The 15113-nt window shown below is 37.9% G+C and overlaps 2 protein-coding genes and 1 long non-coding RNA gene across 7 annotated transcripts in view; 2 read left to right on the top strand and 1 right to left on the bottom strand.

The window, feature by feature from the left end:
• The first annotated feature begins 2110 nt into the window (after window positions 1-2110).
• Window positions 2111-3764, top strand: LOC110831979 (uncharacterized). The gene is made up of 3 exons (XM_022068566.2): window positions 2111-2271; window positions 2430-2598; window positions 3467-3764. Exons 1-3 carry the CDS (start codon window positions 2251-2253, stop codon window positions 3643-3645), a joined length of 369 nt encoding a protein of 122 aa, XP_021924258.1. The 5' UTR covers window positions 2111-2250; the 3' UTR covers window positions 3646-3764.
• A 149-nt stretch (window positions 3765-3913) lies between these two features.
• Window positions 3914-15113, top strand: part of LOC147872805 (uncharacterized) — a 159533-nt gene continuing 148333 nt past the window's right edge. For 2 of the 4 annotated variants that reach the window (XR_015536961.1, XR_015536964.1), the window contains exons 1-2: window positions 3914-5091; window positions 5382-5508. This is a non-coding gene — a long non-coding RNA (uncharacterized LOC147872805). Of the gene's footprint in view, window positions 5092-5119; window positions 5509-15113 lie in introns of those variants that run through there. The other 2 variants (XR_015536963.1, XR_015536962.1) reach the window with 2 other exon arrangements.
• Window positions 7101-15113, bottom strand: part of LOC110831977 (uncharacterized) — a 45459-nt gene continuing 37446 nt past the window's right edge. For both annotated transcript variants that reach the window (XM_022068562.2, XM_022068561.2), the window contains 4 exons: window positions 13938-14425; window positions 13085-13257; window positions 12080-12332; window positions 7101-10985 (listed from right to left, as the gene is read on the bottom strand). In XM_022068562.2, coding sequence (XP_021924254.1) covers window positions 10600-10985; window positions 12080-12332; window positions 13085-13257; window positions 13938-14400 — 1275 coding nt within the window. In that variant the 5' untranslated portion in view covers window positions 14401-14425 and the 3' untranslated portion in view covers window positions 7101-10599. The remainder of the gene's footprint in view (window positions 10986-12079; window positions 12333-13084; window positions 13258-13937; window positions 14426-15113) is intronic.

A 15113-nucleotide genomic window follows, 5' to 3' on the forward strand; every position in this document is an offset into this window, starting at 1 on the left:
ATTCTCTTCAAATGCCCTTTAAAAGCTCAACAAAAGGAAATGTACTGCTTCCAAAACACCTTAATATTCTGGCTTGAGTAATTTATTTTGACACAACTGTTTATTATTATTGTTAGGAATAATGTCCTTCTTTTACACCCATAGTCACATATTCATTTGTCCAGCTGTACAGTGGGACGCACAATTGTCAGAGGACAGATTGGATATCATTCAGCTCATTGTAGAGGAATAAATTGTGTGCTCTATGAATACCCATTATACAAAGTATATTTTTTGCACAGCTAATGTGTCAAATTGTTTATCTTGATGTTGCTCCTTTCTTTAATTTACTGCAGGAAAAACTGCCTGTAAACTGCAAGGTCTTCCTCCAACAGTTCCTTCCTTAGTTGGTGAGAAATTCTGTGGAATCCAAAGGCTCATCGCTGTGTTTGCTCAATAGATCTTGCCCTGAGCCTGTTCAATCTAGTCCACACTTTCACATTTTATTTCTCTAAGACACATTTTAATACCCACTTTTGGCTGGCCTTCCAAGTGATCTCTTCCCTTCAGGTCTTTTAAATACAAATTTTGTATGCAATACTGTATTCTCCCTTGCGCAGGGCATGTGACATGTCCAACCCACCTAATCCCTTTTGATTTAAATATCCAAATATTATAAATGATGATGCTCCTTATGGGATATTTTTCTCCAGTCCTATGTGACTTCATCTGACTTAGTTCCAAATGTTGTATTAGGGTAAGAAGGAAATAATACATCAATCAATTGTCATCAATCAATCAATCATCGGTGACTTTCTCGCTGGTAGAAGATGATGGCTAAAGGCTTAGTATGTTTTTATTGTGGTGAAAATTCAGTAGACATTCTGAATAAGAGATGTTAATTTTGTAAATGCAGTAACACAAAACTTCATTAATTGAACACTAATTAATTTTATAGTTTTAATAACTGACAAACTATTGTGACATATGTACAAACTGTATGTGTCATTATTATGGTTATATGAAAGAAGACAGCTCCTAAGATTTCCCGCATCTCAGCGGATAACTTCATTAGTGACAATACTGGGGGATACTTGGACGACACTTTCTGCAAGTGCCTGAGCACTGTGGATCCCAACTTTTCGTTGGCTTGATCTATAGACATTCGGTAGCACTCCTTGGACGAAGGATTGGCCCGTCGCAAGGCCTCTACCTGTACACAGGACAGCACAACACAGAAAAACGCGGACAAACATCCATGGCTTGAGTGGGATTCGAACCCATGGTCCCAGCGACCAAGCGGCACAAGGCCCACGCCTCAGACCGTGCGGCCACTGCATTAGTGACAATACCATATAAAATGACTGTAAGGTGACAGCAGTGTCACCTGTAATGTGATGGTGACAATATCCAAAGTGACAGATTTAAGAGAAGTCGAGCAGTGATGTGAGAGCTCTGAACATTGTAAACTGTAATGGAACTATGTAACATCGAATAGAGTATAGTAGGTAAGCATTTTACATATCAGTGGGTCTTGAGATAATATGTCATAATTATATAGACTGGATTGAGCTAGATTCTTTTATGTGCTTTTATTGTAGTAATGAGTCTTTAGGTCATACAATAAAAATTATATAATCAACATTTACAAATATCAGAATCTAGAATAAGTAATAAGTTGTAAGATTTTAAATACTGAAGATGAGATGATTACCCTGGCCTCTGTGTCTTTTATTATTTGCATATTTTAGGTCATAAGTTTGTTTTTCCTCTTGTGGGAAGTTTGTACATTCAGATCTCATTCATACTTTCTTGTTTATATCTGTCTTTTTTATCAGGTTGAAGTTCATCAAAGTCATCTAGGTCATATACTTGACACATCCACCCATGACTTATAGATGTATTTCTTGTTTATAGCAAAAGTGTTATAAGTATGTATAAATAATGTGAATTACAATACTGTACCTTTGTTCATTTTAGGTAATTTATACATGTCCGTGATTTGTAGTGGATAATACTTACTAACTCAGAGTTAAAACACCGTATTTTGTAGTAAAGTTATTTTAATTATCAGATTATCTAGTTTTTTAGTAATTTATTTATGTGGCTGGACTAAGCCATATCACATTTTAGCACTGAATGCAAACAGGGTCAGTAATATGTGTGTAGTTTGGGAAATAATGTGCCACTGTTCTTCTTTTGCCAGTCTGTGTGTAAACTCTTCTTTCATTAGCAATAAGGAAAAGTTTAACTCAACATACATTTGACTACATGTGCTACATAGATATTATGGTATGTTGTTATTAGTGTTATTTCCTTATGTTGGCTTATCACTTTTTCCGTTGACAGAAGACATATCTGATTGATTCTGTTAACATTCTGATATACGCAGAACACAAAATTTGTATTGTACTGTAATTAACTTATGTTACTAATTGTCTTTCCCATAGAAAACCACGCTGAACTTCAGAATAGTGTTAATCTTATTACTGACTGTTAGCACCAACAGCCAGTCGACAGCTACTTCTGTGTCAGGAACAGGCCCATGCAGGTTATGGTGCCAGTTACCATGCTTATATCCATGGCAGCCGATGCAGTACTACTGCTGCGATAATTACGGTAAGATTATTGAGATGTGTGAATTGAGGATTGGCTGCGGAGTACTGAAAACTGTTATTTAACAAAAGGTGCTGGGAAAAATTTATTATACCTCATTTCTTTCAAATATATTAGTGTATATGAAGAGGCTAGCAGGAACTACAAATCAAAACCCAGAAATTTAGTGATTCATTTCTGTGCATAATAACCATTAGTACGGGTTTCAGCTATATTAAATTTGTCAGCCATAACCTCAAACTTTGATACAAAATTTGTGTGTATGTTTGCAGTCTCTATGCCAAATGTCATATACCTGGCTCCAGTTGTTCATTCATCATCGTCATTACATTTAAAGCTAAATACATATTTGGCAAGGCTGCAGAAGCAGGGTTCAGAAGTTATTAGGCAGAGAGAAACATAAGACACATGGGAAGATAATATAAACCTTTCCTTCCTAATAAATTAGGAAAGTAGGCTAAAAATACTGTAAGCAAGATCGTCTGTAACTCATAATAATTATTTGTATAGCTGTTATCAGATATGGTAATTGATCCATCATGAGCACGTTGTGAGATATATTAAATCACAACGGTTAAGATGGCCGGGACATGTGGTCGGAATGGGAGAGGTTAGACTGCCACATTTGGTATTAAACCAGAAACTGTGGGGAAGAAGACCTAAAGGAAGACCAAGGGGGAAGGTGGATTGATGCGATAGAGGAAGATATGACAAAGATGAAAGTGTGCAACTGGAAGAAGGTAGCTCAAGATAGGAGGAGATGGGGACATATTGTTCGGGATACCAGAGCCCACCAAGGGCTGTAGTGCAAGAGAAGAAGAAGTTATCAGATATGGGAAAACATTTATGATTTATATTTCTTTAATTTCAGTGAAAACAGGCAGATGCCCTCTGATTCGACCCATCTGCCCAGTGGCATCTGGGGCAGCTGTGCCAGGGAGTAACAACCAGTCTCCCCCTGTCTGCGAGAGTGACCGACAGTGTGCAGGCACTGACAAGTGCTGCTATGATCAGTGCCTCTTGTATTACACTTGTAAGCCTGCTGAATAAACTCGATCGCTCCAAACAAATAAATTCTGTTTCTAATAGCAGCATCAATTTTAAAGTATGAAACTGCATCTTGTATACTTACTGTGAGTAAATGATAAATAAAATTACTTGAAAAATTATTCAAGATGTACAGAAATTTTAAAGGATTGTAAATTTGTATTTGAGTACACAGTCGACAGTGATGACATTTAGGGAAAAATGTATGCGGTCCGAAACTATTGTTGTCTGTGTACGTAATTTAAGTGGTTTACATACACATGCTAATATATACCAGTAATGTCTAAATTTTTGTATAACAATACAATAAATTATAGGGAATGAAAATTATATACAGAATTTATCTTACATTTTGTAAGATCACAGTTGATAGAAGACAAACTGAAGTTACAGAAATATAATATTCAGATCTTGGCACTTATGTTATGACTGTAATATTTTACACCTTTGATACTGAATTTATATGCGTGACCCTTGTGGAGTCACTGCATAAAGCTACAAAAATCATTTTAATTCTAAGTGCATATTACTGATCTTAAACATTTCCTTTGTAATAGTTTAAACTTTATGAAAAACTACGTACATCCATGAAACTTCAAAAGACGATATCAGATTAATATATGTTTAGGTATTTTGACAATATTACAGGTGGATCTAGTGATGTTATTATATTATTGTTTCTTTATGAATGGGGCACTCAAACTGAAAAATCAGGGAAGTGACCAGAACATTTTTTGTGGGAAATTATTGTTCAAGTTTAACATAGTATAAAAATTACAGATGCAATTTTCTCCATCACTTTATTTTATTTTACAGAAATCTTTCTGAAGCGTGCTCTTAGAAAATCATAACGTGAGATTAAAATTTATATCTCACATTTAAAAACAAGCTAAAGGAAAGTAACCAGATTAATTTTCCTTCCATATTTCAAACAACAGACAAATAAGTATAAGGCAAGGCACTGTTGCAAAAGTTTTATGAAGCATCTGTTCAGAGTTTTAGTAAAAATCAATTAAAAGCAGACTACTTTTTGGAAATAATACATCTTTAATTTAGTAAACTATTCTAGTATCTCTCACTGGTCGTCATCATTACTAGCACTGAATATTGGAATGAAAGAATTGGTGTCAATTTAATGACACAATTTTGTGTCTTGGTTCTAGAAATTCGAGGAGATCGTCTGCATATTTTAACTTTCCCCAGCACAAAAATGACTAAATCAAAACCACCTTGCCCTATTACGTCAGAAGGTTTCGTATTTACCTTACTGTACCGTGCTTAATGAACGCACTCAAAAACGTACTATCACAAAGCGCTTCTGTTATGACAGGAAAGAACTGTCTCTCTGGAATTGACTGTGCGGTTTGAGTGGGGAGTTGGTGTTGCTAAGACGAGTTTTTGAAATTGTGAATTGAAATAAATACTCTGGCAAAAACATTATAGTTTCAGGTGAGTATGGATCTATGTTTTAATTACATCCTACATGGTGATTTATAACCTTAGTATTTAAGTTCATGGTGCACTCGTTTGAGGGCGGCTTCTAGTGTTATTGTATCAATGTGAGCATGTTTCGAGATAATATTGAAACAAGTGATGTAGCGAAATTCTTTCCGATAAAAAGATGGTTCGTTATTTGTGCTCTTCTACATCACATGAACAGAGAAGACAGTGTACTTACTGTTTATGAAGTGCGGTGTTTAAAGTCTTTATATTCCTTAGCCAAGCTCTTTTGTTTACAGAGTCAATATACTGTACTTTGTTTCTACAAGTTGTGAGCAACAGGTATACTTTGGTTATAGGCCTATACAAAAGAAGATGGGCGTTCTGCCCGAGTTGTGGAAGACATCATCAACGCCGAGGCTGTTGGTTAGTACAGACCTATTTTATATAATTGCTCAAAGTGTGTATCAATATCGTGTGAAATGTATGTGAGGAAATTTGTGTATCGTGAGCCCACTAACTCCTGACCTTGCTACTCTACACACTGCTCCCATCTATCGGTGGTCGTATGAAGTAGCACACATTTCGGGAACGAATTTTTATGAAATTTGGTATGGAGACTTCCATTGTGGCACAGTCCACATTGCACTTTTTAATTTCCTACAGTCGGAAATGCCAACTTGACGGATGTTTCAATTTGTGATATGTTAGGATTATGATGTCATAACCCATGATCGTCTGCAAATGCGTGATGACGTCATCGGCATTCATAATGTTAGAAGCCTATGCATATTATGTGACTTAAAAACACATTTGGAATGTGTGTGTACTCCAAAGAGGACACATTGACAACAAAATTGTTACGCGTTCTTTGAACGAAGCGCACAGCGAGAACGCATTATGGACAGGTCGTGTCTGTCCGTCCGTCCGTCCGTCCGTCCGTCCGTCTGTCCGTCTGTTTATTCAATTCAACTCGAGAACCATTTGACAGATTTGGATGGAGAAGGTTAATTCAGGTACCTTAATAGAATTGATCGAACCTATCATAATTAATATTTTATTTCAAAAGAGGCGTGATAATGAGAGTTTTGTACAATGAGATTCGTCTCAGTTACTTCAGTTCTGCACAGTCAAACATGGCGATGCCAGCGTCATTAAACCCCCGCTTCATATTCGGAGGTTCCAGTTCGAAACTCCTCAGTTCCTTGAAGCAAATGCTGTGGGAGCACCCTACAAAAGGACATCGACTGCTTTCTTCACACCATTCACAGAAAAAAAGAGCGTTGTTAAATAAACCAAGAATAATCGGTATAATTTTTAATTACTTATAAAGTAACTTACGTAACCTTCCTATTTTTCGTACGAATTCCAAAATTTATTTTTAAGATATGGTGACTCCATCCTGGTGGAGCTACTAGCTATGCTGACTGGGATTTTTCCTTCATTTTCTCACATGAATGCGAAGATAGCGTCTTAAGAACAGGCCACGGCAGTTCCCTTCCAAGTCCTTACCTGCACAGCACACACGATCATCTTCATATTTTATTCCACCTGCGCGGTTTAAATAATTTGATCTTCCATTTATTTACATTCCTCAGAACCTTCTTATGATCTAAAAGCAAGCTTCCTGAAATTAACATTTGTTTTCGTACAATCATAACTTTATTACCTAATTCACATAAACGTAATGCACACAGCGGCTTGGCTTTTAACTGTGTCCTACTCACAAATGCATGAGTTCCTTTGATGCATCGCTTCAGTCCGCAAGCTCTGAAGCAAATTGACAATGTGACCAACAGCATAAATAAAATACCTAAGTACTGATAGGGTAGGAATTACAGGTTACCAATACTTGGTGCATTGCGGAGAGACACGTTAAATCCTGATACTTTTTCACCTCATGGTACACTGAGAATTTGTGTAAGGTTTTCAGTCAGAGAAACTGGACTGTATTTGCGAATGAGAGGATGCAGGTCCTTGTCAACCAGGACGGGAAGGAATTTATTAACCACAGAGAATTTGAGTTAATCAAAGTTTTAATGTTGTGTTTATATACATGGGTTACTTGAAAATACTTAGCTAATGCTACTTGGCGATATTAATGTATGGACATCGAACAACGTTTGTTTCTGTCATGGTATCCATCATACGCCGTCTATTGTGAAACATTCAAACACACACGTGCTTCATTACGTCAACACCACAAGACACGACACACATTTCTCACGATCACAGTAGGGCAATTACATATAAAATTGTCTAGTCTAAATTCTATAGTTTTTTTCAATTGTTGCATTTCTTTACAAAATTTTAAGGCTTAGTGTCGAAGAAAGTTAATGTCAGATAAAATATGCAAAAGAAGGATATTAATTTTAATGATCTGATATAAATTTATAAGAAAATATCATCGTAATTATTCGTTACTGGTTCCTGTTTTTTTAATATAAAGAAGTGTGGTAACTACACCAGAATGTTAAATTCTGCTTTAAATTTTTGAACCGAAAAATTGTCCATGAAATAACTTTGATTATAAATTACATAATTATATATGCATTATTAAATATTTAATTACGACCGTGGTCTTGAAGGGAAAATTGTGCAATTAAAAATTTATGGTATAATTTGCATTTTAAATATTAATTAATAATGATGACACAATAATAACATTATATAGCCTTGTTTATTTAGGTATATTTTTATCCTGAATCATTAAATATTATGGTAAATGGAAACATTTGGGGTTGTAATTATTAATCTCTGTACAATGCCGCATTGCTGGGTGGAACAAGAAACTTGTCCTGTAGGTCTACAGACAAAATTTTTTGTAACTTACAAAATGGCGGGAACCAGGAAATATTCACCATTCTTTGTTCAGTGCCTCCAGGTAAATGCCAGATTGTAGCTTTAAATGCGACATGATTTTTTTATTAATGAGTGGTGCATATAAAATAGTCTGAATGTTAAACATTACGTTTGCTTGGAAATCTGTTTAGTTGGTGGCAAAAGTACGTACGCTGTATTATGCCTGCTATTTATTAACACTGCCACAAACACTTAATCGATTCACTACTTGTTCAGGCAGTGCTAATGTTCGATACTACAGATATAAATTACAAATCGAAGGTTGGAGGATCGAGAAGACACTGTGCTCTAAAACAGGGGTTCTCACCCCTTTTCGCTGGCGTACCACTAATTCTAATTTAACACATTAAATGTACCACTAACCAAATTCGTTTAGGGAAAACTTATTTATTGTTTTTTTATAATCTTTTGATTTTCTTACTTAGTTCGCGTACCACTTAATATTGGCTCGTGTACCACCAGTGGTAAGCGTACCATAGGTTGAAAACGCTGCTCTAAAATAATTTATGAAATACATCTAAACAGTGTGAAAAACTTTATAATCCTTACACGGTGTAATAATTTAGGGGGTTAGAAACAGTTGTGTATAGACTTGAAGATGAATGAATGTTTTATTTCGATAACGATTTCTTCCTTTACTGCGTTGTTTCGGAGATGGGGAACGTGCAGTAGGCTACTAGTGAGGTATTACTAAATATGCATATGTAAAAATGTAAATATTTGTCACACGCTGTGAATTTGCCATCTTTGTTTATATAATAATTGCTAAATAGTTGTCAGATAGATTATTTAAAAGTTCGTATATATTAAAGTTATTTAAATGGAAACAATTTTATACACTTCTGTGGCAGATAAACCATCTTAAATAGTTCACTTATGTCGCCATACTTTCCACCTCTATTGTTGTTCAATTATGATTCGTATTTATATGCTGCTTCGCATACCTTGTATGCATTCTAGCTTCTATGACGCTTTTAAGTAACTTCAGGGAAAGTGGTAAAGTAATACTTTTCTGCAGATTATTTCTCTTTCATATTATGATGGGAACAGAAATCGTAATTTTCCGAACTGCAATAGAAAAACCTGCTAGTTCGCACGTTTAGTCTTTCGGAGTAGAAGTCAATGTGTGGTCTGTGAATGTTTTGTTGTTGATGGAAATAGAAAAGTCCAAGGAGCGTACCATTGGCGCATTCTGTAGGCCTGTTTACTAGAACTAGAACTGGAACCTACGTCTGTCATGTGGCATGAACCTACAGCAAGCCTTCGTTTATTCGTCGGCTCTGAATCCGTCGTTTGTCGTATCCTTTTTACTCTTTAGACCATTGTTTTCCTTTCCATCATCGGTGTCCTTTATCCATCTCGATTGGTAATTCGGCCGGAATTCGTAAGTTTGATCCGCAGAGCGGGAAATCGCGACGTAAAGTAGAATATATACTACCAACAGCATTCCCCTTGCTGAAAAAGACCCGTAGAACACAGAGTACTTTCACCTTATTTGTTTATTTGTCTTGCGATAAAATCAATGGCCATGTCTGCACAGTCAGTTAGAAAAGCTAAGAGAGTAGTCACGACTTTGGAAACGAAATTGAAAATTATTAAAAATGTGGACGCTGATCTTAGCTTCTACAAAGAAGTTTTTACTGAAATGAAGAAAACTAGAATCCAACCAACTCTAGATTTTTTCAAGATTACGGATGATTCACAGCCCTCAACTTCTTGAATAAAATTATTTAATATTAAACATTGTTTTTAATTTAATTCTGTGCTTGTATGTATGTATAAAATTTGTATCTATTTACTAAACCGTTTTAAAATGATCTGAATTGCTGTGCTTATTTATAAAAAAGTGATCTGATACACGATTATATGAAACCGGAACGAATTGTCATTTTAGTTTATGTCAGTCCGTCTATTTCCTCATCCGTCGCATTTTAAAGGAACCAAATAACGACATATCGAGGAATTGGTGTACTTAAAACCTCTTTCTATGTTTAAAAACAATTTCAGAGTAATAATTTCGTGAAAACCTGTTTGTAATTTTGAAGTACACGATTACTTGTGTTAATTAATGTTGCCTTAAAACTGCGCTTCAGGATTACTTAAAGATTTTGCTTGCAGTTTGAGCCAGACTGTTTTTAAATTTTAAGACATCTTGGCCATTAATTTCAAGGTCACGTCGAATTACTGATAACTGATAATATTTCTTAAAGTTTTCCTTTTAACATCCTCTTGCGTTATTATTTTCCTTGAACAATTCTTGTTCGACTCTGAAAGGGATCCCGGAAGTGATTGCGCGTTCTGACTGATAACATACTCATTTTAGTAGAGGATACGAAGTGTCGTGTCGTACAGTTTGTAAATTTTGGACTCAAAAGTAGTATTTAATTTCAGCTGACGTCTCTCTTTCGCAAATATATAACACAGGAAACTGACCTGCTCCCACACTTGTCACTTATTTTCACAGAATTTAGTTCGGATTCGCTGTTCTTGAGTTCTTTTGGTTTTCGCAGTGATCACCACTCGGTCGTTTTCGAAGTATTGGTGCTGTGTCGAGGAATACAGATACTCGCTCTATCCCACGACACGGAGTAAACACTCGCAAAATAATGCAGTTTTCTGGGCGCTTGTGACATCATTGTGGAATTACTAGTCGCACTATGTAGTCGCCATTAATTTCGCCGCAGTCATGTGGTGATGATGATGATGATGATGATGACCCATGACGTAACTGCTGACATCACCAGCTGAACCTGGTGCTACGGGTGGTGGGGGCGGTGGAAAGCCAAATATCTGATGATTGTTAATTTGGTGATGATTTGCGGCAGTGAAACTTGAGTAGACACCAGTTCCTGTTGTCAGAGCAGTTGTGTTGGTTGCCATTTTGTTGAATTGGTGTTCAGAGGGTTCTGACTTGATAGCTGGGGCAAGCAGGGACGTATGACCCAAATAGGGACGAGTGTCATCCAGGGATGGCTTCGACTGGTGGACGTTGCTGCCAACCCCATCACTTGACTGCGTTTGTCCTGAGTTGGGTTTGGATTCTGAACAGAAAACATGTTTATCAGCTACTCTGTCAGAGTATGAACCTACATTTTGTGACTTTAGGATGAAAACTGGAGTTCATCTTTAAATTTTCGGTCTGTTGAGGGAAAGAAGCAAGATTGGCTTACGAGATCATGGCGTTGGCTCTGTGTCTACCCTCTGGTTAGCTCTTGAACCAATGGATATGTTTTGACGAAGTTAGTTGTTTTGTGTATGAAACCCCGTACGTCTTAATATCTTAGACACACTAGTAACAACATAGTGGACATATGATCGTGTGAGATAAGAGTGACAGTAGCACCTGATGGAGGATATTAAATTATGGATCGTAATAGAAATTAAAGATTAAATGAAGTAACTTTTGTGCAATGTTTAAAATATCACCATAGTTATCACGCAGAAGATGTCCTTTAGCATTTAGTTCGACAGCATTGGAGCTGGGAGTGTTAAATTTATTAAGGTGATAAGAACAGATATTGTTAAAAACTCTGTGTTAAATATTGTTTGAAGCCGACAATAACAAACATGACAACGATGTGGAGCTTTGAGTTTACATCCAACAAATTTTACTTGGTCAGATTCGGCACTTAAGTAAGAAGTTCTTTACAAATAATAATAAATAATAATGACCCTAGCATATTTTAAAATTACAAGCAATAAAAATATTTATTATAGTAGGATTCTATGCTGTCATCACCAGCTGGCGATCCCAGAACGCTAACCCATGAGCTAAGTTGGATTCCATATTATTAACAACACACGATTTTTATGATTATAATTCTGTGTAGTAGAAAAGTAAGATTTATCAGTTCTGCTCCGAACAAATTATACTACAATTAAATGTACAATTAGGCCTATGATTAAGGATGTGAGAGATGCTGTTATGTAACGACAATGATGAAAACCCGCTGTTGTTTAGACTTCGGCTTGGATAAAGTTAACTTAAATTGGCTCAGGATTGTGGTCAGTGATGAAAGTTTGTATTAACTGCGTTGAATATACGGGTTTCATATTTTCATTTTACCTGGAAAACAAAAGGCTTAACTGAGACACTTTATATGACTCGTAACTGCGCGATATGTGTTCATCATACCCGATGTAGTCACGTCTTCGTGTGTCTTCTCGCCGGTAGCAACCCCGCTGCCAGCATTCTGTTGTTTCTTGGGCTTGCGTTTTCTCGTCTGAATACCATCTTTCCGCATAGCGAGCGGACGATTCACGCCGTGTAGTTTGAAGTATAGGCCGCATGCATTACATACGGGTTCACCCTCGTTGTTTCGGCGCCACAAGGTAGTGGTACGGGTCCCGCAGTTGGTGCAGCACAGACCCAAGCGTCGCGTCGCGGTCTGTGAACATTCAACTACAGTAGCCGGGACCAAACCGTGTGTTGCGCCTACGTCGCTAGCTTGCGGGTAGAAGGAAAACAGACGCATTTACTACGTGAACCAAAACCATTACCGTTATAGGAACAGAGACAATGAGCTAAAACGTACTGCAGCTGGGAAATAATATTTATAGTGGGGACACCATTTCTCCCAAACCTCTGATACCATTGCCTTTTACTTCTAACGAACGTGGAACGCTCAGATTTGTTCCATGGTTATGGTTCCCATTGAAGGACAAAAAATTTCAGTTAGATTCAAGAAGCTAGTGATTTTTAATTACACTCTGTACCAGTAAATTTGTTTGTGAGGGAGGCTAATTTATAGGTTATTCCACGACGTTGTTTCTACTGTAGCGTCGAGTCAGGATAATGCGAGTCCATAAAGTAACTGGCTACGTGGTGAACTTGAACGTAAGAAAGAAATGGAGTTTCTTCTTCTTCATGAAATGCATCCTCTGTCAAATCCGGGAGGTCTTTCCCCTGATAAAAGGTCGTAGCTTTAAGCTGTTTATCTACATCTAGTGGCGAAATGAAAAATTTGCGGAGTTTGGCTTTAGACGTAAATGGTGTGGCACTTAAACACGACGGCAACTTTAGCCCTAACCATTCTAATTAAATTAACTATAAGTGTTTCCCAGCATACAGACTAAGTATGGTCATGTGTGGTATCTTGAGAAAGGAAGCTTGTAGACCTATTTGTGTAAAGGTACTCACCAGCCTTTTGGATGGTTTTATAAGCGGTCGGTTCATGCCGTTCATCTTGTGGTAGAGCCCACACGCGTTGCACAGGTAGTGGCCAGTCCCGTCCCGACGCCACAGGGGCGTTGAAATTGCGCCGCAGTTGACACATTCGCGACCTTCGCCGAACTGAAATTCCATCGCTCCATCTGGAAACAGACACACTGTATTAGCCATGTTTTCCGTATGTATGCCGTACGCATTTTACCGCGTTAACGCTTTTGAGTTTGAAAACTCCTACAGAATTTTTGTAAAACCCAGAAACGATATTATATGTTTCTTTTAAACAAATAAGACAAAGTAGCGCTATTCTGTATGTAAGGCATTGTAGCGTTGTCGCCTCAAGATGGTACTTTCTGAGGAGCGCCCGTGTAAAACCTTGCTTGAAAGTCATTGCAAACGTCAGGCTTCGTGTTATCTGTATATCTGAACTTTCGCTTTCATCATTAATCGTACTTCAGTTGTTGCGCCTTGTAATCTGATAAAAGTTTACCGACGTTTTGGAGGTACTCGCTGTCTGCATCGTCAGAAAGATTATGGTGAAACGTTGATAAAATTATACTAGACTACAGGACGTAACAACCCAGAGGATAGTTATCTTCATACACGCCGCCATGAAAATCTGAAATCTTACATACTGACACTTATTCGTAAAACCAGAACTGTTACGGAAGAATACGAGTTAATGCCCATGTGTCGTATTGGTTGGGGGGGGGGGGGTTATGCAAGAGCACGGGGCCGTGAATATTTTTACAGAGAACGTTTTGCTTCAAATCGGTATTAAGATTTGTTTCCGCTTTTGCTATAAAGGCAGCTCGTGCTAACGCACCGTAGGGAGATGTCCTTTGGAAGCCAGTGTTGTCGTATGCCCTCCACGAAGACATCATCATCGCATTTTGAGCGTAGAACGGACTTGACAGTGGTGTCTGGTGGTGTGGTGCCCCAGCACCCAGATGGTGGTGGTGGTGGTGGTGATGGGGTGTGGCAGTCACGTAGCTGTCTGGTGTTCCCGGCTGATGGTGCCACGAACTCGAACTGCCGGTGGAGCCACCTACAAAGTGGTGAGAGTTGGTTGTGGGTCCCCCCGAGGGACTATATTGTGGATGGTGGTGATGGTGATGCTGGGGAAGTCCTCCCATCATTGCGCGGTTAGAAGGAACGTAGACAGGGTGGTGAGCTGAACTGCCCACAGCTGCGGCGACACCCAGAAAAGCTCCCCCGTTGCTGCTACTGCTGGGTGGGGTGGAGTCCGAGTAGCTCCCGGCGCCCGGCGCCCCGTTCGTCTGGAACATGCTGACTCTGTCCTCACTCCATCATCTGCAATGGAGATTATATTTAGGCCGAAATGAATAAGAATTAAGCCTTGTCGTTACTATGTTTTATGTTGTTAGAGATTATGAATAACACATATTCAGAATGAAACCGTCAAATCTAAATAGGTGGTACAGTTCTTCCAAACAACTTCTATATCTTGCGTTGCGTTTATGTAGATGCAATTTACGATGGGATGACACCAGTTTCAAAATATTCATCAGTCCAGCTTGCTGCACTAACTGTCGTATTTGCCGAACCAGCACCATACCCGTGTTGCCTAGGTTGGTGTGATCATAAACACGGTGCTTTCACTTATACGGCGCTGCTACTCTGTTTTCAGAAGTCTCTGTGGCAATGACTGACTTGCACCAAAAGCTTTTTTGCTCAGTGTTCAATCATCAGGCTACAAAATTAGTGGCGTACACCATGTGTGTTTAGTGTACAATTTCCATTGGCACGGATGTAGATAGTGTTAAATTTTCTATATAATTTATCCTTCGTCCATGCATTGAAACAAGCTGTGTTCTTTGAATGGGAGATAAGGCAATCGGAAGATCTCTTCTTACACATCGGCTAATTGTGCAGGAAACTCGAATAAATATGCGTTGTATGGCGTGTTCTATCTACCATTAACCACTTAATTTTACAATTTTATATTAATAATGAACCGTCGGGACCATTAAACGGAAAG

Source organism: Zootermopsis nevadensis, unplaced genomic scaffold, assembly GCF_977971745.1.
Source record: "Zootermopsis nevadensis isolate Lab colony 2312 unplaced genomic scaffold, Znev_1.0 Znev_ptg000024l, whole genome shotgun sequence".
Lineage (NCBI taxonomy): Eukaryota > Metazoa > Arthropoda > Insecta > Blattodea > Termopsidae > Zootermopsis > Zootermopsis nevadensis.

What these genes read in the sequence shown, in the direction of transcription:
- LOC110831979 (XM_022068566.2), top strand. Translation starts at nt 2,251, where the DNA reads ATGTGCTACATAGATATTATG. An exon ending in TGTGCTACATAGATATTATG is followed by an intron (nt 2,272 to 2,429) that starts GTATGTTGTTAT and finishes TCTTTCCCATAG; the next exon opens with AAAACCACGCTGAACTTCAG. An exon ending in CTACTGCTGCGATAATTACG is followed by an intron (nt 2,599 to 3,466) that starts GTAAGATTATTG and finishes CTTTAATTTCAG; the next exon opens with TGAAAACAGGCAGATGCCCT.